Source organism: Oncorhynchus tshawytscha, linkage group LG32 (genome assembly GCF_018296145.1).
Source record: "Oncorhynchus tshawytscha isolate Ot180627B linkage group LG32, Otsh_v2.0, whole genome shotgun sequence".
In the NCBI taxonomy this organism is placed as follows: Eukaryota; Metazoa; Chordata; class Actinopteri; order Salmoniformes; family Salmonidae; genus Oncorhynchus; species Oncorhynchus tshawytscha.
Genome location: NC_056460.1, coordinates 7,652,309 through 7,680,088, shown reverse-complemented (window position 1 = coordinate 7,680,088; position 27,780 = coordinate 7,652,309). Strand labels below are relative to the sequence as shown.

Genomic DNA, 27,780 nt, shown 5'->3' with positions numbered 1-27,780 from the left:
GCTGACAAGGTACAAATCTGTCGTTCTGCCCCTGAACAGGCAGTTAACCCACTGTTCCTAGGCCGTCATTGAAAATAAGAATTTGTTCTTAACTGACTTGCCTAGTTAAATAAAGGTTAAAAAATATATAAAAAAATAGTGATCATAAACGTTGACGCTGTGTATGACATGAGTATAATTCATGTGGAAATGTGAAGTGCACTTGCTTGTGTGACATCAAAGCGGTATTTACTATAATTCTCAACGTCTCATCTTTCAAAATCCATAGTCCTCTTAATTTCCAGCTTTTCCCTCACTCAGACAATAAAACAGCTGCCCAACTACCTTGGAGGGATGGGGGCACCTTGTTGTCGTGCGCGGTGCTCAAGTTCAGAACCCGTACAGCGCTGTGAAGCTCTGGCGCCATGTAGAGCATGTAGAGCATGTTACTGTAGAGCATGTTACTGTAGAGCATGTTACTGTAGAGCATGTTACTGTAGAGCATGTTACTGTAGAGCATGTTACTGTACAGCATGTTACTGTACAGCATGTTACTGTAGAGCATGTTACTGTAGAGCATGTTACTGTAGAGCATGTTACTGTAGACTGTAGAGCATGTTACTGTAGAGCATGTTACTGTAGAGCATGTTACTGTAGAGCATGTTACTGTAGAGCATGTTACTGTAGAGCATGTTACTGTACAGCATGTTACTGTACAGCATGTTACTGTAGAGCATGTTACTGTAGAGCATGTTACTGTAGAGCATGTTACTGTAGAGCATGTTACTGTAGACTGTAGAGCATGTTACTGTAGAGCATGTTACTGTAGAGCATGTTACTGTAGACTGTAGAGCATGTTACTGTAGAGCATGTTACTGTAGACTGTAGAACATGTTACTGTAGAGCATGTTACTGTAGACTGTAGAGCATGTTACTGTAGAGCATGTTACTGTAGACTGTAGAGCATGTTACTGTAGAGCATGTTACTGTAGAGCATGTTACTGTAGACTGTAGAGCATGTTACTGTAGACTGTAGAGCATGTTACTGTAGAGCATGTTACTGTAGACTGTAGAGCATGTTACTGTAGAGCATGTTACTGTAGACTGTAGAGCATGTTACTGTAGAGCATGTTACTGTAGACTGTAGAGCATGTTACTGTAGAGCATGTTACTGTAGAGCATGTTACTGTAGAGCATGTTACTGTAGAGCATGTTACTGTAGAGCATGTTACTGTAGAGCATGTTACTGTAGAGCATGTTACTGTAGAGCATGTTACTGTAGACTGTAGAGCATGTTACTGTAGAGCATGTTACTGTAGAGCATGTTACTGTAGAGCATGTTACTGTAGAGCATGTTACTGTAGAGCATGTTACTGTACAGCATGTTACTGTACAGCATGTTACTGTAGAGCATGTTACTGTAGAGCATGTTACTGTAGAGCATGTTACTGTAGACTGTAGAGCATGTTACTGTAGAGCATGTTACTGTAGAGCATGTTACTGTAGACTGTAGAGCATGTTACTGTAGAGCATGTTACTGTAGACTGTAGAACATGTTACTGTAGAGCATGTTACTGTAGACTGTAGAGCATGTTACTGTAGAGCATGTTACTGTAGACTGTAGAGCATGTTACTGTAGAGCATGTTACTGTAGAGCATGTTACTGTAGACTGTAGAGCATGTTACTGTAGACTGTAGAGCATGTTACTGTAGAGCATGTTACTGTAGACTGTAGAGCATGTTACTGTAGAGCATGTTACTGTAGACTGTAGAGCATGTTACTGTAGAGCATGTTACTGTAGAGCATGTTACTGTAGAGCATGTTACTGTAGAGCATGTTACTGTAGACTGTAGAGCATGTTACTGTAGAGCATGTTACTGTAGAGCATGTTACTGTAGAGCATGTTACTGTAGAGCATGTTACTGTAGAGCATGTTACTGTACAGCATGTTACTGTAGAGCATGTTACTGTAGAGCATGTTACTGTACAGCATGTTACTGTACAGCCACTGTGTGTTCCAATCTGCCATTTTCAGCCCGTGTTATGTCCATTACCGTCCCAACCATCAGTAAGGGCAACTCAAAAAGTTAGTTAGTTGACTAGCTAAGCTAACAGATAGTCTGGGTGTGCGTCCCAAATGGCAACCTATGTAGCGTACTACCTTTTGACCAGAGCCCTACTACCAGTGGAGGCTGGTGGGAGGAGCGATAGGAGGATGGGCTGATTGTAATGGCTGGAATGGAGTCAAACGTGTGGTTTCCATGATGTGTTTGATACCATTCCATTAATTCCATTCCAGCCATTATTTATATTTTATTTATTTAACCTTTTATTTAACTAGGCAAGTCAGTTAAGAGCAAATTCTTATTTACAATGACGGCCTACCCCGGTCAAACCCGGGCGATGCTGGACCAATTGTGCGCCGCCCTATGGGGACTTCCAATCACGCCCGGATGTGATGCAGCCTGGATTCGAACCAGGTACTGCAGTGACACCTCTTTCGTTGAGATGCAGTGTCTTAGACCAATGCGCCACTCGGGAGCCCATCCTCCTATGGCTCCTCCCACCAGCCTACACTGTACACTACATAGGGTATAGCCATATAGGGCGCCATTTGAGATGCGGCCAGGGCTAACTCCCTGCTGCCGTGTTCAGTAGGTGTGATGGGTTTGTTCACTCCCTGTGTGTCTGGGGAGCCAGTGGCCAGGAGCTTCATCCCGTCCCGTTCACTGGGCAGAAACAGACGGCGTGATGAACGAGCAGCAGCCCAGCCATCCACTGAGAGAAGTCCCTGGGGCAGGAAAATGTTGTTAGCAACTTTGGGTTTTTATACCCCTTTTACAGTACACACTCACAGGCCGAAAGTAGTTCATTTGGCTTATATGGCCTCAGGATTGTAGAGGGGGGTGTGCAGTGTACTGTGTATCAGATAAAGAGAGCAGAAGGCAACCTAGGTATCTCTTGCCAAAGGGTTTAGTCTAGTGGAAATGAAAAATAATACATTTATGAAGTGCCACAATGCACACATTATGGTTAGTAATGATAGAGGTGGAGGGAGAAAATAGCTGGACCATCTCGTCCATTTGCCTCCCAGCTGGCAATTTTTGTCTGGAACTTGTTTCTTGCACTCTCTACGCTCTAGATCGCTTTCGTTGATTATTATCTTCCGTTTTGTAACTCTCTCTCTCTCGTCGTTCTCTCTCTCTCTCTCTCTCGTTCTCTCGTTCTCTCTCTCTCTCTCTCTCTCTCTCTCTCTCTCTCTCTCTCTCTCTCTCTCTCTCGTTCTCTCTCTCTCTCTCTCTCTCTCTCTCTCTCTTCTCTCTCTCTCTCTCTCTTCTCTCTCGTTCTCTCTCTCTCTCGTTTCTCTCTCTCTCTCTCTCTCTCTCCCGTTCTCTCTCTCTCTCTCCGTTCTCTCTCTCTCTCCCGTTCTCTCTCTCTCTCTCTCTCTCTCTGTCTCTCTCTCTGTCTCTCTCTCTGTCTCTCTCTCTCTCGTTCTCTCTCTCTCTCGTTCTCGTTCTCTCTCTCTCGTTCTCTCTCTCTCCCGTTTCTCTCTCTCTCCCGTTCTCTCTCTCTCTCGTTCTCGTTCTCTCTCTCTCTCTCGTTCTCTCTCTCTCTCGTTCTCTCTCTCTCTCTCTCTCTCTGTCTCTCTCTCTCTCTCTCTCTCTCTCTCTTTCTCTCTCGTTCTCTCGTTCTCTCTCTCTCTCGCTCTCTCTCGTTCTCTCTCGTTCTTCTCGTTCTCTCTCGTTCTCTCTCGTTCCCTCTCGTTCTCTCTCGTTCTCTCTCTCTCCCGTTCTCTCTCTCTCTCCGTTCTCTCTCTCTCTCTCCCGTTCTCTCTCTCTCGTTCTCTCTCTCTCTCTCGTTCTCTCTCTCTCTCGTCTCTCTCTCTCTCTCGTTTCTCTCTCTCTCTCGTTCTCTCTCTCTCTCTCTCGTTCTCTCTCTTGTTCTCTCTCTCTCTCTTGTTCTCTCTCTCTCTCTTGTTCTCTCTCTCTCTCTCGTTCTCTCTCTCTCTCGTTCTCTCTCGTTTCTCTCTCTCCCGTTCTCTCTCTCTCTCCCGTTCTCTCTCTCCCGTTCTCTCTCTCCCGTTCTCTCTCCCGTTCTCTCTCTCTCGTTCTCTCGCTCTCGTTCTCTCGCTCTCGTTCTCTCTCTCTCGTTCTCTCGCTCTCGTTCTCTCTCTCTCGTTCTCTCTCTCTCGTTCTCTCGCTCTCGTTCTCTCGCTCTCGTTCTCTCTCGCTCTCGTTCTCTCTCGTTCTCTCTCGCTCTCGTTCTCTCTCGCTCTCGTTCTCTCTCGCTCTCGTTCTCTCTCGCTCTCGTTCTCTCTCGTTCTCTCTCGCTCCCGTTCTCTCTCGTTCTCTCTCGTTCTCGTTCTCTCTCGTTCTCGTTCTCTCTCGTTCTCGTTCTCTCTCGCTCTCGTTCTCTCTCTCTCTCGTTCTCTCTCGCTCTCGTTCGCTCTCGTTCTCTCTCGCTCTCGTTCTCGTTCGCTCTCGTTCTCTCTCGCTCTCGTTCTCGTTCGCTCTCGTTCTCGTTCGCTCTCGTTCTCGTTCGCTCTCGTTCTCGTTCGCTCTCGTTCTCGTTCGCTCTCGTTCTCGTTCGCTCTCGCTCTCGTTCGCTCTCGTTCTCTCTCGCTCTCGTTCTCTCTCGCTCTCGTTCTCTCTCGCTCTCGTTCTCTCTCGCTCTCGTTCTCTCTCTCTCTCTCGTTCTCTCTCTCTCGTTCTCTCTCTCTCGTTCTCTCTCTCTCGCTCGTTCTCTCTCGCTCGTTCTCTCTCGCTCTCTCTCTCTCTCTCGTTCTCTCTCGCTCTCGTTTCTCTCTCTCTCTCGTTCGCTCTCTCGTTCTCTTCTCTCTCGTTCTCTCTCTCGTTCTCTCGTTCTCTCTCTCTCTCGTTTCTCTCTCTCGTTTCTCTCTCTCTTCTCTCTCTTCTCTCTCTTCTCTCTCTCCTCGCTCTCTCTCGTTCTCTCTCTCGTTCTCTCTCTCGTTCTCTCTCTCGTTCTCTCTCTCGTTCTCTCTCGTTCTCTCTCTCGCTCTCCTCTCTCTTCTCTCTCTCCTCTCTCGCTCTCTCTTCTCTCTCTCTTCTCTCTTCTCTCCTCTCTCTCTTTGAGCAGGCGCCTTGGTACCGAAGTGTAAATGGTTCATAAATTAAATTCTTCCAAGTGTGTGTTTTTTATGACAATATTTGGAACTTTAGACCATTGAAGGGTTAACATGGTTAGTTGAAGGTTAGTTCATGTTTATTCTGTTTTTGGACCGATAATGCCCCTGGCAACAACCTTTTGGACTTCATTTTCCCCCGCAATACTCTGTTCAAATAGGCTTGGAGTCCCCTGCCGAGCTGTTTTAAGCAGTCCTGTGAGGCCCGCTCTTCTGGCTGTTTGTGTAGCCAGCATTACATCGTCTTTGTTCTCCTAAAATTCCATTAAGGCTGACTTTTTATAAAGTTGACATTTGCAATTCACACTCTACTAAACTGGGCCCTGTTTAGAAACGACCCCTGAAAAATAGCTGTGACATTAAGATACCAGATAGATTATCATGAATTTACCCGTTTGATTAAACGTGAAGGTGATGTGTTAACGTTTACATGATATTGTCAACTTTTTTATTGTCAACTTTTTACACCATGTATATAGCATTCTCAACCTATTTACACCATGTATATAGCATTCTCAACCTATTTACAAAATGTATATAACATTCTCAACCTATTTACACCATGTATATAACATTCTCAACCTATTTACAACATGTATATAACATTCTCAACCTATTTACAAAATGTATATAACATTCTCAACCTATTTACAAAATGTATATAACATTCTCAACCTATTTACAACATGTATATAACATTCTCAACCTATTTAGAACATGTATATAACATTCTCAACCTATTTACACCATGTATATAACATTCTCAACCTATTTACACCATGTATATAACATTCTCAACCTATTTACACCATGTATATAACATTCTCAACCTATTTACAAAATGTATATAACATTCTCAACCTATTTACACCATGTATATAACATTCTCAACCTATTTACAACATGTATATAACATTCTCAACCTATTTACAACATGTATATAACATTCTCAACCTATTTACAACATGTATATAACATTCTCAACCTATTTACAACATGTACATAACATTCCCAAACTATTTACAACATGTACATAACATTCCCAAACTATTTACAACATGTACATAACATTTGCAACATATTTACAACGTGCATATAACGTTCTATGTAACGTGTTGTTCCGCAGCCCCCGTTTGATGGTGAGGACGAGGACGAGCTCTTCCAGTCCATAATGGAGCACAACGTGTCGTACCCCAAGCAAATGTCCAAAGAGGCCGTGTCCATCTGCAAAGGGGTGAGTACGACCTTTGACCCAAAGAACCCTTTGAACCTCCGCCCCGGTCATAGAAATAGAATTACGAGAACGGAAATTCCCATTTGAAGTCCATGTAGTTATTTTTCGATGGCCCCTACGCCGTTGCATCCTGCCCCACAACCATCACCCTTGAACCCATGTTCTTCCCCACTCCCCTCTGAAGCTAGTCTCTCACCCCACTAACCTTGACCCTTCATGAAGTCAACCTTTTGAAGCCGTCTTTACTATGACCTTTATGAAGACACTTTCCATTGACATGTACAGTAGGAAGAGCAGGAAGTGATACGTCGATAGACTCTATGTCGATAGATATGACTGACTTTGGCACGTAGCCTTTAGACTAAAGGTTATGTCATTGAAGGATCTATCACTGTAGCCCGTTGGCACGGGTTTACTACCTAGATAGCGAAGGGCATACTGTACTATAGGGGGTAGTGGTTTCAAAACAAGCGGAATTGGAGAAGCATGGTGATGAGTTATGGATGTGTGTACCTCACCCCTATTCATCACCAATTATAGTGCCCACCTGTGTAATGGGTGGCCGTCTACGCTCCTTGAAGGTCCTTTAGATCAAATAGTGTCTGTTACAGGTGTGTAGGTTTCAAAATGGGAGTAGAAGGAGAGACGGAGACTTAAAAGCTTAAAACTAATTTGTCCTTATTTTTGACTGTGTGGGTCTTCATCTCTCATAGTACCCACCTGTGTGCATATATTGGACGGCAGCCATATTGTGGCAAAATAAAATAAAATGTAAAGGCAGAGAGAGAGGGAGAAACATAGGGAAAGGTGTGCCTGTGTGAGAGGAGAGGTGAAGACACTAATAACACGAGCAGGAGGAGAGATGGAACGTTCCAGGGCTGAGCCGAGTCAACGAACTGTGTGATAACACACTCGTGTCCACACCTCCCAACTTAAACCCCCAGAGCTCTCACATCCTCTACCTCTCTATCAGTCTCTCTATCTGTCTCTCTCTCGGTCTCTCTCTATCAGTCTCTCTGTCTCTCTCTATCAGTCTCTCTCTGCCTGCCTTACTTCCTTCCTTCCATATTTATTTCCTTCCTTCCATATTTGTTTCCTTCCTTCCATATTTATTTCCTTCCTTCCATATTTATTTCCTTCCTTCCATATTTATTTCCTTCCTTCTATATTTATTTTCTTCCTTCTATATTTATTTCCTTCCTTCTATATTTATTTCCTTCCTTCCTTCCTTATATATTTATTTCCTTCCTTCCTTCCTTCTATATTTATTTCCTTCCTTCCTTCTATATTTATTTCCTTCCTTCCTTCTATATTTATATCCTTCCTTCCTTCTATATTTATATCCTTCCTTCCTTCTATATTTATATCCTTCCTTCTATATTTATTTCCTTCCTTCCTTCTATATTTATTTCCTTCCTTCTATATTTATTTCCTTCCTTCCTTCTATATTTATTTCCTTAATAGCCTGTGGCACCCTGTCTCTCTCTCAGTGGAAGAGAGTGAGGCCCCTCCATTGTTTCTGTAGATGGGGGATTGCTTTGATCCAATGCTCTGCCTTTGTGGACGGGCCATCCTCTAAGGCTGGCGTGAATAAAAAATCTCTGGGAGGTGTGTGCGCCTGTGTTCTAGCAAGGAGAGAACACTGGGAACCTGGTCATGATCCCTTAGCTCACCAGCCACAGACTGACTGATTCTCAGGCCTCAAATTGACATTTTGAAGGTGAAGTCCAGCAAAGCAGACAGGATTCCGTTTGCAGCGTACAAGGGTTCCCTTTTCACAATGTGTAGGGGAACCGCATGACCTGTGAACACGACCCTGACAATTACTTTTTCCTTTTCCCCTGCTGTGACACACACACACACACTCACACACACACACACACACGTCTAAGTCACAATTCTGACGCTGCCACCAATAGACAACAGGAGTAGAAAGGGACTGGCTGTCATTTTAGGAGTTGTTACATTACCCAGCATGCTTTGCTGCCACCACCACTCTCCGGCGGGTGAAGACATCAAAACTATGAAATAACACATATATGCATATAACATATAACACATATAACAAATATGGAATCATGTAGTAACCAAAAAATTGTTAAACAAATCAAAATATATTTTATATTTGAGATTCTTCAAAGTAGCCACCCTCTGCCTTGATGACAGCATTGCACACTCTTGGCATTCTCTCAACCAGCTTCATGAGCCTCAGAAATTGCAGCCCAAATAAATGCTTCACAAAGTTCAAGTAACAGACACATCTCGACATCAACTGTTCAGAGGAGACTGCGTGAATCAGGTCTTCATGGTCAAATTGCTGCAGAGAAACCACTACTAAAGGACGCCAATAAGAAGAAGAGATTTGCTTGGGCCAAGAAACATGAACAATAGACATTAGACCGGTAGAAATCTGTCCTTTGGCCTGATGAGTCCAAATTTTAGATTTTTGGTTCCAACCGCTGTGTCTTTGTGAGACACAGAGTAGGTGAACGGATGATCTCCGCATGTGTGGTTCCCACCGTAAAGCATGGAAGAGGAGGTGTGATGGTGTGGGTGTGCTTTGCTGGTGACACTGTCAGTGATTTATTTAGAATTCAAGGCATACTTAACCAGCATGGCTACCACAGTATTCTGCAGCAGTATTCTACCAATCCTTATCCCAGTCTGCTGTTCCCACATGCTTCAAAAGGGCCACCATTGTTCCTGTTCCCAAGAAAGCTAAGGTAACTGAGGTAAACGACTACTTCCGTCATCATGAAGTGCTTTGAGAGACTAGTCAAGGACCATATCACCTCCACCCTACCTGACACCCTAGACCCACTCCAATTTGCATACCGCCCCAATAGGTCCACAGACGACGCAATTGCAACCATACTGCACACTGCCCTAACCCATCTGGACAAGAGGAATACCTATGTGAGATTGCTGTTCTACAGCTCAGCATTTAACACCATAGTACCCTCCAAACTCGTCATCAATCTCGAGATCCTGGGTCTCGACCCCGCCCTGTGCAACTGGGTACTGGACTTCCTGAAGGGCCGCCCCCAGGTGGTGAGGGTAGGTAACAACATCTCCACCCCGCTGATCCTCAACACTGGGGCCCCGCAAGGGTGCGTTCTGAGCTCTCTCCTGTACTCCCTGTTCACCCACGACTGCGTAGCCATGCACGCCTCCAACTCAATCATCAAGTTTGAGGACGCCACTACAGTGGTAGGTTTGATTACCAACAACGACGAGACCGCCTACAGGGAGCAGGTGAGGGCCCTCGGAGTGTGGTGTCAGGAAAATAACCTCACACTCAACGTAAACAAAACAAAGGAGATGATTGTGGACTTCAGGAAACAGCAGAGGGACCACCCCCCTATCCACATCGATGGGACAGTAGTGGAGAGGGTAGTAAGTTAAGTTCCTTGGCGTACACATCACGGACAAACTGAATTGGTCTACCCACACAGACAGCGTTGTGAAGAAGGCGCAGTAGCGCCTCTTCAACCTCAGGAGGCTGAAGAAATTTGGCTTGTCACCAAAAGCACTCACAAACTTCTACAGATGCACGATCGAGAGCATCCTGTCCGGCTGTATCACCGCCTGGTACGGCAACTGCTCCGCCCACAACCGCAAGGCTCTCCAGAAGGTAGTGAGGTCTGCACAACGCATCACCGGGGGCAAACTACCTGCCCTCCAGGACACCTACACCACCCGATGTCACAGGAAGGCCATAAAGATCATCAAGGACAACAACCACCCGAGCCACTGCCTGTTCACCCCGCTATCATCCAGAAGGCGAGGTCAGTACAGGTGCATCAAAGCAGGGAACGAGAGACTGGAAAAACAGCTTCTATCTCAAGGCCATCATACTGTTAAATAGCCACCACTAACATTGAGTGGCTGCTGCCAACATACTGACTCAACTCCAGCCACTTTAATAATGGAAATTGATGGGAATTGATATTAAAATGTATCACTAGCCACTTTAAACTATGCCACTTTATGTTTATATACCCTACATTACTCATCTCATATGTATATACTGTACTCTATATCATCTACTGCATCTATGCCGTTCTGTACCATCACTCATTCATATATCTTCATGTACATATTCTTCATCCCTTTACACTTGTGAGTGTATAAGGTAGTATTTGTGGAATTGTTAGGTTAGATTACTCGTTGGTTATTACTGCATTGTTGGAACTAGAAGCACAAGCATTTCGCTACACTCGCATTAACATCTGCTAACCATTTGTATGTGACAAATACAATTTGATTTGATCCCATCTGGTTTGCACTTAGTGGGACTATCATTTGTTTTTCAACAGGTCAATGACCCAACACACCTCCAGGCTGTGTACGGGCTATTTGACCAAGAAGGAGAGTGATGGAGTGCTGCATTGGATGACCTGGCCTCCACAATCACCCAACCTTAACCCAATTGAGATGGTTTGGGATGAGTTGGACCGCAGAGTGAAGGAAAAGCAGCCAACAAGTGCTCAGCATATGTGGGAACTCCGTCAAAACTGTTGGAAAAGCATTCCAGGTGAAGCTTGGTTGAGAGAATGCCAAGAGTGTGCGAAGCTGTCATCAAGGCAAAGGGTGGCTAAGTTTTTGGATTTGTTTTGCTCCCCCATCCTATGCTAACCTACAGTATATGCCGCTATACCCAGATGCTATGTTGCTGCTATGTTGCTGCATCCAAACTGCTAAGAGTTTCAAACAAAAAATAAATTGCTATGGATATCTTCTGGTCAAAAGTAGTGTTCTACATAGGGAATAGGGTGCCATTTTGGATGCGGTCATTAATACTTTTTCTCTCGTTACATTTCAATTACAACAAATGATGTTTTTCGGTAAAGATAGTGGAGTACTGTACCTGCCAGGCTGGCTATGCAACCGATTTCACCCCCTGCTTATGTAACATACGCCCACCGACAGACACACACTCCTAATGAGCATTATGTTCCAACGTGAGGGGGCAACTTCCTAATAGGGCTATTTAAGTCCATGCACGCTGTTGTGAAACTTAAAGAAAGAGAGGAGAAAGAGCTAGAATTCGTGTTCAACTAGGAAAATACACTGCTGTAAAATATACTGTGTCCCTAAAATGTATATAGTATGTATACGCTGGAAGTAGAAGCCTAAGTGTTGCAATCCAAGATGGCATCACAGTCGGACGTGTGTTTGTCTCGTTTTGTCCCATGTAAATAGTCGGTTTCGTTGTTGTTTTTTGTTGTTGTATATATTTCAATCTCACTTTCCACCTACGATCTAAATATACTTTCCTGCAACCCGCCTCGCCCAATGTGGTATGGATCTGCAATTTTTATACATTATAACTGGAACCTCTATCAGAAGCGTACTAGCTAGTAGTCACTGTTAGCCACGGCTAGCGGTCTTCACCTTTTATCTCGGACACCAGCCAGCTTTAGCTCGGTCAATACATGCCAGGCTGCACATCGCGATATCAACCCAGAGCATATCGGACTGCTTTTCTCCACCACATCACCGGATTCCTGTCTGCCGACGTAATCGTCTGATGTGGTTTCAACAGGCTTTTCCGTTGCGATGGCGCCAAAGACCCATCTGCTAAAGACCCTTCTGTAACCGTAAAAGCCTTGGTTTCATGCATGTTAATGTTAGAAGCCTCCTCCCTAAATGTGTTTTATTCACTGCTTTAGCACACTCCGCCAACCCTGATGTCATAGCCGTGTCTGAATCCTGGCTTAGGAAGGCCACCAAAAATGCTTAAATTTCCATCCCCAATTACAACATTTTTGTCAAGATAAAACTGCCAAAGGGAGCGGAGTTGCAATCTACTGCAGAGATAGCCTGCAGAGTTCTGTCATACTGTCCAGGTCTGTGCCCAAACAGTTCGAGCTTCTACTTTTAAAAAACCACCTTTCCAGAAACAAGTCTCTCACTGTTGCCGCTTGTTATAGACCCCCCCTCATCCCCCAGCTGTGCCCTGGACACCATCTGTGACTTGATTTCCCCCCATCTATCTTCAGAGTTCGTACTGTGAGGTGACCTAAACCGGAATAGTTTAGCACCCCGGCCATCCTGCAATCTAAACTAGATGCCCTCAATCTCATACAAATTATCAAGGAACCTACATCTGTAAACATGGACACCCTCATAGTTAACATCCTGACCAACTTGCCCTGTAAATACACCTCTGTTGTCTTCAACCAGGATCTCAGCGATCACTGCCTCATTGCCTGAGTCTGGAATGGGCCTGCGGTCAAACGATCACCCCTCATCACTGTCAAACGCTCCCTAAAACACTTCAGCGAGCAGGCCTTTCTAATCGACCTGGCCTGGGTATCCTCGAAGGATATTGAACTCATCCCGTCAGTATGCCTGGTTGTTCTTTAAAAGTGCTTTCCTTACCATCGTAAATAAGCATGCCCCGTTCAAAATATGTAGAACTAAGCCCTTGGTTCACTCCAGACTTGACAGCCCTTGACCAGCACAAGAACATCCTGTGGCGTACTGCATTAGCATTGAAAAGCCCCTGCGACATGCAACTTTTCAGGGAAGTCAGAAACCAATATACACAGTCAGTTAGGAAAGCTAAGGCTAGCTTTTTCAAACAGAAATTTGCATCCTGTAGCACCAATTCCAAAATGTTTTGGGACACCATAAAGTCCATGGAGAATAAGAGAACCTACTCCCAGCTGCCCACTGCACTGAGGCTAGGAAACACTGTCACCACAGATAAATCTATGATAATAGAGAATTTCAAGAAGCATTTTCCCACAGCTGGCCATGCCGTGGCTACCCCTACCCTGGCCAACAGCTCTCCACACCCGCAGCAACTCCACCCCCCCGTCCTTCACCCAAATCCAGACAGCTGATGTAATGAAAGAGCTGCAAAATCTGGATCCCTACAAATTAGCCTGGCTAGGAAATCTGGACCGTCTCTTGCTAAAATTATCAGCCGAAATTGTTGCAACCCCTATTACTAGTCTGTTCAACCTCTCTTTTGTATTGTCTGAGATCCATTAGGAAAGGGGGAGACACTCCAGACCCAAACTGTTATAGACCTATATCCATCCTGCCCTGCCTTTCTAGTCTTCAAAAGCCAAGCCAAGATCACCAACCATTTAGAATCCCACCATACCTTCTCCACTATGCAATCTGGTTTCTGAGCTGGTCATGGTTGCACCTCAGCCACGCTCAAGGTCCTAAATGATATCATAACCGCCATCGATAAGAGACAATACTGTGCAGCTGTATTCATCGACCTGGCCAAGGCTTTCAACTCTGCATTCTTATCTGCAGACTCAACAGCCTTGGTTTCTCAAATGACTGCCTCGCCTGGTTCACCAACTACTTCTCAGATAAAGTTCAGTGTGTCAAATCAGAGGGCCTGTGGTCCGGACCTCTGGCAGTCTCTATGGGGTGCCACAGGGTACAATTCTCAGGCCAACTCTTTTCTCTGTATTTATCAATGATGTCGCTCTTGCTGCTTGTGAGTCTCTGATCCACCTCGACACAGAAGACACCATTCTGTATACATCTGGCCCTTCCTTGGACACTGTGTTAACGAACCTCCAAACGAGATTCAATGCCATACAACTCTCCTTCCTTGGCCTCCAACTGCTCTTAAATGCTAGTAAAACTAAATGCATGCTCTTCAACCGATTGCTGCCCGGCCCCGCCCACCTAGCATCACTACTCTGGACGGTTGACTTAGAATATGTGGACATCTACAAATACCTAGGTGTCTGGTTAGACTGTAAACTCTCCTTCCAGACTCACATTAATAACCTGTTAGGGATAGGGGGCAGCATTTTCACTTTGGATGAATTGCGTGCCCATAGTGAACTGCATGCTACTCTGTCTCAAATGCTAATATATGCATATTATTATTACTATTGGATAGAAAACACTCTGAAGTTTCTAAAACTGTTTGAATTATGTCTGTGAGTATAACAGAACTCATAGGGCAGGCACATCTCCAAACAGGAAGTGGAAATTCTGGGGCTGGTCGAATTTCAAGACATCGCCTATTCACATCCAAACAAGATATGGATTAGTTCGCACACCTGCAGGAGCGTGTGCTGCGGGTGGGTGTTGCTATGGTAACCAGTGAGCTGAAATAAGGCGGGGTTTTACCTAGCAAAGACTTAGATGATGATAGATGATCTGGAGCCAGTGGGTTTGGCGATGAAAATGTAGCGAGGGCCAGCCAACAGATCGCAGTGGGTAGTGTATGGGGCTTTGGTGACAAAACGGATGGCATTGTGATAGACTGCATCCAATTTGCTGAGTAGAGTGTTAGAGGCTATTTGGTAAATGACATCGCCAAAGTCAAGGATCGGTAGGATAGTCAGTTTTACATGGGTATGTTTGGCAGCATGTGTGAAGGATGCTTTGTTGCGAAATAGGAAGCTGGTTCTTGATTTAACTTTAGATTGGAGATGCTTAACTATTCATGAAAATTGCAAATGAAATGAAATAAATATATTGGCTCACAAGCTTAGCCTTTTGTTAACAACACTGTCATCTCAGATTTTCAAAAAATGCTTTTCAACCATAGCTACACAAGCATTTGTGTAAGAGTATTGATAGCTAGCAGAGCATTAAGCCTAGCATTCAGCAGGCAACATTTTCACAAAAACAAGAAAAGCATTCAAATAAAATCATTTACCTTTGAAGAACTTCGGATGTTTTCAATGAGGAGACTCATTGGATAGCAAATGTTCAGTTTTTCCCAAAAGATTATTTGTGTAGGAGAAATCGCTCCGTTTTGTTCATCACGTTTGGCTAAGAAAAAAAACAGACAATTCAGTCATTACAACGCGAATCTTTTCGTGACAAAATATCTTGTTTAAAACGGGAACGTTTTTCATCCAAAAATGAAATACTGCCCCCAGAGATTCAAGAGGTTAAAGATACACTGGTTCTTAATGCAACCGCTGTGTCAGATTTTTTAAAAACGTTACGAAAAAAGCCTACCATGCAATAATCTGAGACAGCGCTCAGACGTAAATATATTTCTCCGCCATGTTGGAGTCAACAGAAATACGAAATTACATCATAAATATTCCCTTACCTTTGATGATCTTTCTTCAGAATGCAGTGCAAGGCGTCCTAGTTCCACAATAAATCGTTGTTTTGTTCCATAATGTCCAATACTAGTGTCCAATTAGCTGCATTTGCTAGCACTTTCAGCTCACGTGCCCAAAAGCTGACGCTGGTCCAGGAGAACTCGGACGAAAACTTCAAAAAGATATATTCCAGGTCGAATAAACTGGTCAAACTAAGTAGAGAATCATCTTCAGGATGTTATTTTCATATATATCCAATAATGTTCCAACCGGAGCATACGTTTTCATCTGCAGCCAAATGGAATGACGGTGACACCCACAGACAAATGCGCCATAGGGAAATTGCATTCTACTAAGACAGTGACTCTTTCCCCTCCCATCCGGTCAAAGTTCACACCAGAGGCTCCATTCCACGTTCTACTGAATGAGGACATCTAGTGGAAGGTGTAGGAAGTGCTACCAGATCCATATCTTATTTGGAAGGGAAGGGGCGATAATGTCAAATTTGACCGACATTCAGAATTTCACTTCTTGTTTGGAAGATTGCCTGCCCTATGAGTTCTGTTATACTCAGACATAATTCAAACAGTTTTAGAAACTTCAGAGTGTTTTCTATCCGATAGTAATAATAATATGCATATATTAGCAATCTAGGACAGAGTAGGATGCCGTTCACTATGGGCACGCAATTCATCCAATGTGAAAATACTGCCCCTTATCCCCAACAAGTTAACTAGCATGGCTACCACAGCATTCTGCAGCGATACGTCATCCCATCTGGTTTACGCTTAGTGAGACTATCATTTGTTTTTCAACAGGACAATGACCCAACACACCTCCAGGCTGTGTAAGGGCTATTTGACCAAGAAAGAGAGTGATGGAGTGCTGCATCAGATGTCCTGTCCACCATAATCCCCAGACCTCAACCCAATTGAGATGATTTGGGATGAGTTGGACCGCAGAGTGAAGGAAGTTCTCAGCATATGCGGGAACTCCTTCAAGACTGTTGGAAAAGCATTCCAGAGAAAGCTGGTTGAGAGAATGCCAAGAGTCTGCAAAGCTGTCATCAAGGCAAAGGGTGGCTATCTGAAGAATCTGAAATATAGCAAATACTTTTATTTGTTTAACCCTTTTTTGGTTACCACATGATTCCATATGTATTATTTCATAGGTTTGTTGTCTTCACTATTATTCTACAATGTGCTGTACAAAATGTACACTACTGTTTTCTTCTTTTATAATATATAATATATGCCTTTTAGCAGATGCTTTTATCCAAAACAACTTACAGCAGTGCGTTCACACATTTCTGTACGGCTGGCCCCAGTGTGAATCCAACCCACAAAGAGTGGCTGTCATTATTGACATTTGTCGTGATGTTGTTTGAGTGTGGTTACTGCTCTAGTTCAGCAAGGAAACACGTTTGTTTGATGGTTTTTCAATGTCGGGTTTTTTCTACATAGTGCGCCCCCACGTCACCTCCTGCTGTGCGATTTGTAAGTGACAACCATAACACATTACATCTAGGAGAGAGGACGATTGTATCCCTTTTTAACAACCCCCATCTGTTTGGCTCCCTACTGACCCAGAAAAAAAGAGAGAATAAGATTGAGAGAATAAAAAGAGGACACGTAGAAAATAACTGCCCCCATATTGACTATAGACGACCCTAATTTCAATGGTCTCCACTAAACTCATGACTCATGTTCCCATTCCTCCCTTCTTATTTTCCCAACCTCAGCCAATGAGCCAATAGTAGAATATAGAATATAGAATTTAGTCTTTCGATTTCTATGGCTATCTATCGTTCCATTTCTAGTCTGTCCACGCCAGCCTCCGCTTGCTGATGACCTCATAGTGGAATTTAGATCTAGATCTATCTCTATGGCCCTTTCCTGATTGACAGAATAGTGACATGTTTATCTGTAGAATTGCCATTCTAGCTGTTCTAACTCTATGGCCCTTCCCTGCTTTTCCCTCCCAGCTGATGACCAAACACCCGTCGAAGCGTCTGGGCTGTGGCTCCGAGGGAGAGAGGGACATCCAGGAGCACGCCTTCTTCAGACGCATCGACTGGGAACGCCTCCAGAACCGCGAGATCCAGCCCCCCTTCAAGCCCAAAGGGGTGAGTCACACACACACACATACATACACACAACCTACAGTACCCATGTCTGATTAAAATGAGGTTTAAAATAAATGTCCATTGTACATGCAGTTTGCTGTCGTCATCTATATTTCTTCTTTAATGCAAAATGATTGAAATGGTGGCGCAGTCGTAGCTTTGTGTTCTTTCAGTATGTTTGGCCTGTTTTCACACACAGTGGACATATACTCCACTGAGGAGTGTGTGTGTCCTATTTGGTTGCTTACTATCCGATGCGATCTCAGTTTCGCATTCGGATGAGTAACAACACCCACTCACACATACATGCACACATTTATGTGTACACATACATACTTACACACACACACACACACACTATGCAAGCGTGTACAATAGACGCACACACAAACACACACACACCTGTGAATGTCCTGCGGCCGTCTGTCACCATAGTAGAGCCAAGGCACACTCCCATCTGGTCTGTTGTCAGATCAGATTGGGCTGCATCTGAATGGAGTCTGTTTGGCAACTCTCACAGGTTACAGTCCAGTCCGGTCCAGCACCATTTGTTTAGCATGGCAAAGCCCCAGTGGCTATCGTCTCTCAGTCGTCGCAATGAACCAAAGACAACCTTTTCTAACGACAAAGCCTCTGCATGGGCTACAATACAGTACAACAATACTACTCATTTTACTCACATGTATACCACAATAATTCCTCATTTAACCTCATGTTTTCATATTGTATGTATATATTTCAAGCAGTACTCTTATGTAAGTACACATATAGTATGTGCTTAAATCTCCCAGCAATGAGAATATTCCCCAGAGACAAACATTTACAGTTGACTTTCAAATGTGTAATTACAAAGCAGTAGTTACATAGTGGAACAACAGTGTGTAATAACACACTTTTTCATAATAAAGTGTGTGTGTGTGTGTGTGTGTGTGTGTGTGTGTGTGTGTGTGTGTGTGTGTGTGTGTGTGTGTGTGTGTGCGTTCACACGATATGAGCGGCCTCACTGTCATACAAAGTCAGGGAGTGTTTTTGAATCCCTGTTTTGAATCCCAGAAACACACACACACACACACACACACATACTTTATTATGAAAGTGAAGTAGGCGAAAGGGATGAAGTAGGTCATTCGGTGTGCACGTTCAGCTGTGTGTGTGTCTTCATTGTCTATCTTCATTCTAAATATGCATTGCACTTCTGTTCCAAACCCCAGAGGTCTCCAGTGCTTCTCACAAGGTGAATACTGGCCTCCCACTGTCCCTGTAGTCTCGCGCTGGATTCAATTTGTTTGTGGACTCCAGTATGTGTATGTGGGTAGATGAAATTGTTACAGTGAAATTGTTACTTACGAGCCTCTAACCAACAATGCAGTTAAAAAAAATATGGATAAGAATAAGAAATAAAAGTAACAGGTAATTAAAGAGCAGCATTAAAATAACAATAGCGAGACTATACACAGGGGGGTACCGGTACAGAGTCAGTGTGCAGAGGCACCGGTTAGTTGAGGTGGTATGTACATGTAGGTAGAGTTAGTAAAGTGACTATGTACTATGGATCACAACAGAGAGTAGCAGCAGTGTAAAGGAGGGGGGGCACTGGTTAGTTGAGGCAATATGTACATGTAGGTAGAGTTAGTAAAGTGACTATGTATAGATGATAACAACAGAGGGTAGCAGTGGTGTAAAGGAGGAGGGAGGCACTGGTTAGTTGAGGCAATATGTACATGTAGGTAGAGTTAGTAAAGTGACTATATGTATAGATGATAACAACAGAGAGTAACAGTGTTGTAAAGTAGGGGGGGGGCAATGCAAATAGTCTGGGCAGCCATTTGATTAGATGTTCAGGAGTCTTATGACTTGGGGGTAGAAGCTGTTTAGGAGCCTCTTGGACCTAGACTTGGCGCTCCGATACCGCTTGCTGTGCGGCAGCAGAGAGAACAGTCTACGACTAGTGTAGCTGGAGTCTTTGACAATTTTTAGGGCCTTCCTCTGACACCGCCTGGTATAGAGGACCTGGATGGCAGGAAGCTTGGCCCCGGTGATGTACTGGGCCATACGCACTACCCTCTGTAGTGCCTTGCGGTCGGAGGCCGAGCAGTTGTTATACCAGGCAGTGACGCAACCAGTGTTCTCAATGATGTAGCTGTAGAACCTTTTGAGGATCTGAGGACCCATGCCAAATCTTTTCCGTCTCCTGGGGGGGAATAGGTTTTGTCGTGCCCTCTTCACGACTGTCTTGGTGGGCTTGGACCATGCTAGTTTGTCAGTGATGTAGACTCCAAGGAACTTGAAGCTCTCAACCTGCTCCACTGCAGCCCCGTCGATGAGAATGGGGGCGTGCTCTGCCCTTTTTCCTGTCTCTCTAATCCTCTTCTCCTTTCGTCCTCTCATCCTCATCCCCCTCTCATCCTCTCCTCCTCAATCACACTTCATGCCTGTTCTGACAGCTGGGAGATTGCCATTTAATAGCCAGGTACAGCGAGACCCAGATTATGAACACTAGAGGGTTTATCTATCTATCGGAAACAGAGCAGGACAGATAGAACGCAGAGGAGAATAACAAGAACACCTGCCACAGTAGCTATTTATAGATATAGTTTATCTAGACTCGTATTTAGAGAACCACTTGATATGTGGTTTAAGTTTGTAGAGATGGAAGTGGGTCAAAGTGGCAGGATATGAGACTTGCTGATTAATGGTGATGGAATCACCGTGGTCAGGGAGCTTACCGTAAAACTTCAATTAATAGCCCGGGTGTTTATTTGCTTAAATCACTGAACACAACAGGCGCTTATTGGAGACAAACTTCTATTTGAGCCAGGTGTCTTATTTCCTTAATGAGCACAGCTTTTGCTCATTTGCATAGTTCATTGTTTAATTCCAGCATTCACTTCCAACATTCTGTTTTCATTTCCTACACTAATGTGTTGTGATTTACACATGGCGTCATGTATATTGTCTTAGTATACCTCTAAAAAAAATTTTTTTTTAATTTAAAAAATGTTTTCCTTGACAGAATTATTCTCCTATTAACTGTGCATTTTCGGCAGTTCTCACTTGCCACTAGAGAGCGATCGGATGATTTCTAGGGGTTTGTACTCCCGAAGTTGTTGACTGTTTTTCTGCTTGTCAGCTAGCTAGAATCAAATCAAATCAAATGTATTTATATAGCCCTTCGTACATCAGCTGATATCTCAAAGTGCTGTACAGAAATCCAGCCTAAAACCCCAAACAGCAAGCAATGCAGGTGTAGAAGCACGGTGGCTAGGAAAAACTCCCTAGAAAGGCCAAAACCTAGGAAGAAACCTAGAGAGGAACCAGGCTATGTGGGGTGGCCAGTCCTCTTCTGGCTGTGCCGGGTGGAGATTATAACAGAACATGGCCAAGATGTTCAAATGTTCATAAATGACCAGCATGGTCGAATAATAATAAGGCAGAACAGTTGAAACTGGAGCAGCAGCACAGTCAGGTGGAAGTTGAAACTGGAGCAGCAGCATGGCCAGGTGGACTGGGGACAGCAAGGAGTCATCATGTCAGGTAGTCCTGGGGCATGGTCCTAGGGCTCAGGTCAGTTGAAACTGGAACAGCAGCATGGCCAGGTGGACTGGGGACAGCAAGGAGTCATCATGTCAGGTAGTCCTGGGGCATGGTCCTAGGGCTCAGGTCCTCCGAGAGAGAGAAAGAAAGAGAAAGGAGAGAATTAGAGAACGCACACTTAGATTCACACAGGACACCGAATAGGACAGGAGAAGTACTCCAGATATAACAAACTGACCCCAGCCCCCCCACACACAAACTACTGCACCATAAATACTGGAGGCTGAGACAGGAGGGGTCAGGAGACACTGTGGCCCCATCTGAGGACACCCCCGGACAGGGCCAAACAGGAAGGATATAACCCCACCCACTTTGCCAAAGCACAGCCCCCACACCACTAGAGGGATATCTTCAACCACCAACTTACCATCCTGAGACAAGGCTGAGTATAGCCCACAAAGATCTCCGCCACGGCACAACCCAAGGGGGGCGCCAACCCAGACAGGATGACCACAACAGTGAATCAACCCACTCAGGTGACGCACCCACTCCAGGGACGGCATGAGAGAGCCCCAGTAAGCCAGTGACCCAGCCCCTGTAATAGTGTTAGAGGCAGGAATCCCAGTGGAAAGAGGGGAACCGGCCAGGCAGAGACAGCAAGGGCGGTTCGTTGCTCCAGAGCCTTTCCGTTCACCTTCCCACTCCTGGGCCAGACTACACTCAATCATATGACCCACTGAAGAGATGAGTCTTCAGTAAAGACTTAAAGGTTGAGACCGAGTTTGCGTCTCTGACATGGGTAGGCAGACCGTTCCATAAAAATGGAGCTCTATAGGAGAAAGCCCTGCCTCCAGCTGTTTGCTTAGAAATTCTAGGGACAATTAGGAGGCCTGCGTCTTGTGACCGTAGCGTACGTGTAGGTATGTATGGCAGGACCAAATCAGAGAGATAGGTAGGAGCAAGCCCATGTAATGCTTTGTAGGTTAGCAGTAAAACCTTGAAATCAGCCCTTGCTTTGACAGGAAGCCAGTGTAGAGAGGCTAGCACTGGAGTAATATGATCAAATTTTTTGGTTCTAGTCAGGATTCTAGCAGCCGTATTTAGCACTAACTGAAGTGTATTTAGTGCTTTATCCGGGTAGCCGGAAAATAGAGCATTGCAGTAGTCTAACCTAGAAGTGACAAAAGCGTGGATTAATTTTTCTGCATCATTTTTGGACAGAAAGTTTCTGATTTTTGCAATGTTACGTAGATGGAAAAAAGATGTCCTTGAAATGGTCTTGATATGTTCTTCAAAAGAAAGATCAGGGTCCAGAGTAACGCCGAGGTCCTTCACAGTTTTATTTGAGACGACTGTACAACCATTAAGATTAATTGTCAGATTCAACAGAAGATCTCTTTGTTTCTTGGGACCTAGAACAAGCATCTCTGTTTTGTCTGAGTTTAATAGTAGAAAGTTCTCAGCTGTTAGCAGTCAATGGTTAGCAGTTTCTTACTGGCTACATCATTTAATGTAACAAGTCAAACAATTCATGGTAACCTGGTCAATTATTAATTTAGAGCCAGCGTTTATTTAAAACAGACGTTTATTTAATTTAAATTTGTGCCGTTGCCCGGGTATCAAAAGGGGCAGACGGCTATTTGAGGGACTGCGTTTTAATTTCCGTTTCACGGTAGTCATATTGAGGAAGTGTTGGATTGGAACATAAAGCCAGGCACACATATAAAACACATGAAAAATACTGTCGGCACAATCTACATTTTGGACTGTCTATGAGTCCCCGTAGATTTTGTAGGCAGGGAAGTCGTGTTATTTGATAAAGCACGTCCACTTGTCCTGGTATGTTTTTAGTGATGGTGATTTTCTGTGTTCTTTTTGGATTTTCCATCCAGATTCATGTGAGAAAGAAACATAATAGTGTTATCTGATTACGAAAGAACAATTTTTGAATATTACTATAGGCGGACTGATTTCAAAGGATGGATGAAACGAGAGGTATCAGCAGTTCACAAGGATATACCAGGTGTATCTTGGTGTTACAACTAGTGTTTTAAGTGTTGTTGACCAAAGAAAATGCCTTCAAGTGTTCACACCCATTGACCTTTTCCACATTTTGCTGTGTTACAGTCTGAATTTAAAATGGATTCAATTTAGCTTTTCTGTCACTGTCCTACACACAATGTCCCAGAATGTCAAAATGGAGTTATGTTTATTGACATGTTTAAAAAGTAATTCAAAATGAATAGCTGAAATGTCTTGAGTCAATATGTATTCGTTAAGGCAAGCCTAAATAAGTTCAGGAGTAAAATGTTCATTAACAAGTTGCACTCACTCTGTGTGCAATAATGACTACCTTATATCTTTACCACACACATACATTTATCTTTAGGATCGCTCAGTCGAGCAGTGAATTTCAAACACTGATTCAACCACAAAGACCAGGGAGGTTTTCCAATGCCTCGCAAAGAAGGGCACGTATTGCTAGATAGTTTTTTTTTTAAAGTTGACATTGAATATCCCTTTGAGCATGGTGAAGTTATTAATTACACTTGGGATGGTGTATCAATACATCCACAAAGATACAGGTGTCCTTCCTAACTCATTTGCCCGAAAGGAAGGAAACCACTCAGAGATTTCAGCATGAGGCCAACGGTGACTTTAAAACAGTTACATGTGATAAGAGAAAACTGAGGATGGATCAACAACATTGTTGTTACTGCACAATATAAACATAATTGACAGAGTGAAAAGAAGGAAGCCTGTACAGAATAAAACATATTCCAAAACATGCATCCTGTTTGCATCAAGGTACTAAAGCAATACTGAAAATGTTTTGGCAAAGCCATTACTGAGTACCACTCTCAAAAATGTCACGCATAGTGGTGACTGCATCATGTTATGTGTATGCTTGTTATCGTTAAGTCTGGGGAGTTTTTCAGGATAAAAGAGAAATAATGGAGCTAAGCACAGGCCAAATCCTAGAGGTTAACCTGGTTGTCTGCTTTCCACCAGACACTGGGAGATGAATTCACCTTTCAAGAGGTCAAAATACCTGAAACAATAACCTGAAAGGCCATATAAACACTGGATTTGCTTACCAAGAAGACAGTGAATGTTCCTGAGTGGCCGAGTTACAGTTTTGACTTAAATCACCTTGAAAATGGTTGTCTAGCAATGATAACCAACCGATGTTACAGAGCTTGAAGAATTTTGGAAAGAAATTATGTGCAAATGTTGCACAATCCACGCGTGGAAAGCTCATAGAGATTTACCTAGAAAGACTCACATCTGTATTTGCTGACAAAGGTGCTTCGACAAAGTAGTGACTCAGAGGTGTGAATACTTATGCAAATGCAATTTCTATATATAATTTTCAATACATTTGCCAAAACTTCTATTGGGGTATTGTGTGTGGATGGGTTAAAAAAAAAAATATTTCATCCATTTTGAATTCAGGCTGTAACACAAAATGTGGATTAAGTTGAGGGGTATGAATACTTTCTGAAGGCGCTGTAAGAAGATCATCAAAACAACACTGAGAGGCTGTAGGTCGTTCTGTATTAAGAGCGGATGGAGAGAGAGCGAAAGAGAGGTGAGAGAGACACCTCAGCAAGTATTTGAATAGAGACAGACACAGCCATTTTATCATACTAAATAGAGTTCCTTTAATGTCTGTGTGTGTGTGACACGGAGAAAGACCCAAAGTAGGTCAAACAGCAGTTTGCGAGCCATCTGTCATTAAGAGTAGCACAGCGTAACGTGTACAATGAGTGGACATTGTAACAGACGTTAAACACAGTGGAAACAAAGCTGCGGCAGGTTTGAGTCAATTTCATTGGAGTCGACAGTCAGTCAATCCAGAAAGTAAGCTGGAATTGCACTTGACTTCATGAATGAATTGAATTTAAGTTTAATTGACCAGAGACACATTTGCATATGGGGGGATTTAGGTCTCAGAGACAAAGGGGGAGGATTTAAAAGAGGAGAGGAGGAGATAAGAGGTTGGGGCAGAAATGTATTGCTTTTTAGTGGAAGATGTGTTTTTTTTTTTCAGTTGGGAAAAAATGTGGGAGATTGTTTGTCTCGATCGATATGAGATCTCTGACTATCTGTGTGACTGACTGGCCACTGTTCAAACAAGACAAATGGCTATTTGCATAGTGATGCAGGCAGCACTTACGCTCGAATACTACAGTATTCGGAAGGGATTTGTGGGATTTGTCCTTTCATCCATCTCTTTTGTGGACACAAATCCCATAAACCTCATCATAATCTGTTGTGGCGTGAATGAATTTGTGGCTTTTCTTCAACAATATGTATTATAGGGAGACCTGTGCTCTTTTGCGCCACAAATGTGGCCATATCACTATGTGCTTTCTCTCTTCTATGTTGATGTGTGTGTTGTTGCCATCTCTCCTCTTCTCCCTCCTACTGTGTCTGACACAGAGTGACAGTGGGTGGCTGGTGTCACTTGTCAGTCAGCGTAGGAGTCAAGGAGGACACAGGAGGACAGTCGGAGGCCCCAGGCCCCCCACTGCGCACACGCACGGACACACACATACACCACACAACTATGAATATAGGACAACGGGACTTTTCCCCTTCGAATCACCACCGACGTGCCGTGTAGACGACCCACACCGACCCAATCAATGGAGGTTTTCCAACCACAGTGGAACACACACAGCTGTACAACAATGTAGGCCTCCATAGGGAATCCATAGGGAATTCCACTCTGGAGAAAGAACTTCCACATGCAGACACGGGCTTTCCATGATAAAAACCCACTATGCCCACCCAAACGTTACCGAACTGGTTCAGATTTGTACCTTTCACATGGTCCTTTCTGGCATGGATTCCGGCAACTATGTTGGGTGTATTTCTGAGGTGTCCTAATCAGGGATTGATGTAGATTTAGAGTCAATATATCACCAATCTTCCCCTATCTACAAGGGTGGCCAATGGCGTTGCACCTTATTGACATGTAAATTCAACTAACCAATCTGAACACATAAACATTCAATTATATATTTCTGCGGTGGCAAGAGGAAGCATAACCAACCCTGCTACAGGTGCGCAACGGGGCCAGCACAGTACAGCTTGCATCTGCTTGTCTCGGCTAAGTAATGTGAATCAACCCATATCCTTTTCCCGTGTCGGCTTACTGTACAGAGAGAGAGATATAGAGAGGGAGGGATATTCCCTGCCAGGTCCCTGGGGAGGTTTAAAGCCCATTAAGTGGAAAAACACACACACACACACACACACACACAGTGTAGGTGGAATAACTGATGAGGACAGAGCAAGAAGAGGTGCAGCAGGGTTTCTGGTGTAAACAACAGAGCCACACTGTGAAGTTGGAGGATAAGTCTTTAATTCCCCGGTCCCCACTGCCTGTGCTCTCTGTAATGCCCCTATGAACTTTGTCTTATTATCGATTTACCATTGTCATTTTATGTGTTGACTCTATCCTTAGTAATGTAATGGTCCTAAAGCGTTTCGAGCTGTTATCTATTTGAATTTACCCAATTGCCCAAGGTACTGGCGACAATCCTTAGACTCTTAAGACCCCAACCCAAAAGGGAATCACTGCAACCTACGCACCAGGATCCTCCAAAATAAACCACCATTTTGGGGGGGGGGGATTGCCTTTGAAAAGAAGTGTTCCAAACTCTACAGGCCTTCACGTATCGACTGTTAGAAGGCACACTGTGTCACTAAGTGGAATTGAGGCCTTCACAAGTTCAAGCCACAGCGCGAGGCGCTTTAAAGGGTGTCAGAAGTGTGACCCGACTGACAGCAGTGCTCACAGCGGTATTTTTGGTGTTTGGCGGCCATTTTGTGCCATTTGCGTCCCAGTCGCCCTAATGTTCTTCAGTAATGCCGTAGGGCTAGAGCAGCTGCTCTTATTCAGATGTATTGCCATACTGTCATGTAACAACCACGCAAAATACGTAAGCAGACGTATTCCCCAGTCACTCTGGATAAGGTCATCTGCTAAATGACTCAAATGTGAAGTGTAAATTTTGCATTCAAGTTTCTTTTAAACATACACAACACAATTTGAAATAAGACAAGTGAATGCAGGCGTGACTCCATTGAGAACTACATCATACATACATACAAATCCATCGCATGCTGTATGTTTTCTAGGACTATCATCTTGCAGACGACAGAAGTGAGATGTTTCACCCATATGCTCCCAGAGCGTTGACGTAGTTGACCTTGGCTTGTTAGCTGTGGAATGCTAATCCAACCACCCCCCTCGCCTGATACATCTCCCTGCCATTGACAGGTTTGGATAGCCCCGTCTTTACAGTCGCGATGAAAGCTGCTCCACATTTCTCACGTTCAGTTGCAGACGTTTGCTCTGCTCTTGTCAACACGCCAATTAACCCTTTAACAACCCCGCTGTACATCGATTGGCCACGTGGCTATTTTGATTCAAGTGAACTTTTCGTCTGTCGCAATGCAATCAGATTTGACATTTGAGGTGAGATGTTACATAAGACCTCTATATACAGTGGGGTGTGAAATTATTGACACCCTTGGTAAAGATTAGCAATAAGTACTGTATAAAATAAATAATTCAACTATTGTATGCGCAAGAAAAAAATGGAAAGTATTTTATACTGATACAATTGCTCAGAGAAAAATATTTATTTTCAAAAGTAATCTTTTTTTTTCAGAACGGTAGGGGTCATATTTGTT

General features: G+C 43.8%; 1 protein-coding gene across 1 annotated transcript in view; it reads left to right on the top strand.

The window, feature by feature from the left end:
- Positions 1 to 27,780, top strand: part of LOC112230347 (protein kinase C alpha type) — a 245,119-nt gene that overhangs the window by 212,587 nt on the left and 4,752 nt on the right. Inside the window, exons 15-16 of the mRNA XM_024396599.2 lie at positions 6,250 to 6,357; positions 17,395 to 17,535. Coding sequence (XP_024252367.1) covers positions 6,250 to 6,357; positions 17,395 to 17,535 — 249 coding nt within the window. The remainder of the gene's footprint in view (positions 1 to 6,249; positions 6,358 to 17,394; positions 17,536 to 27,780) is intronic.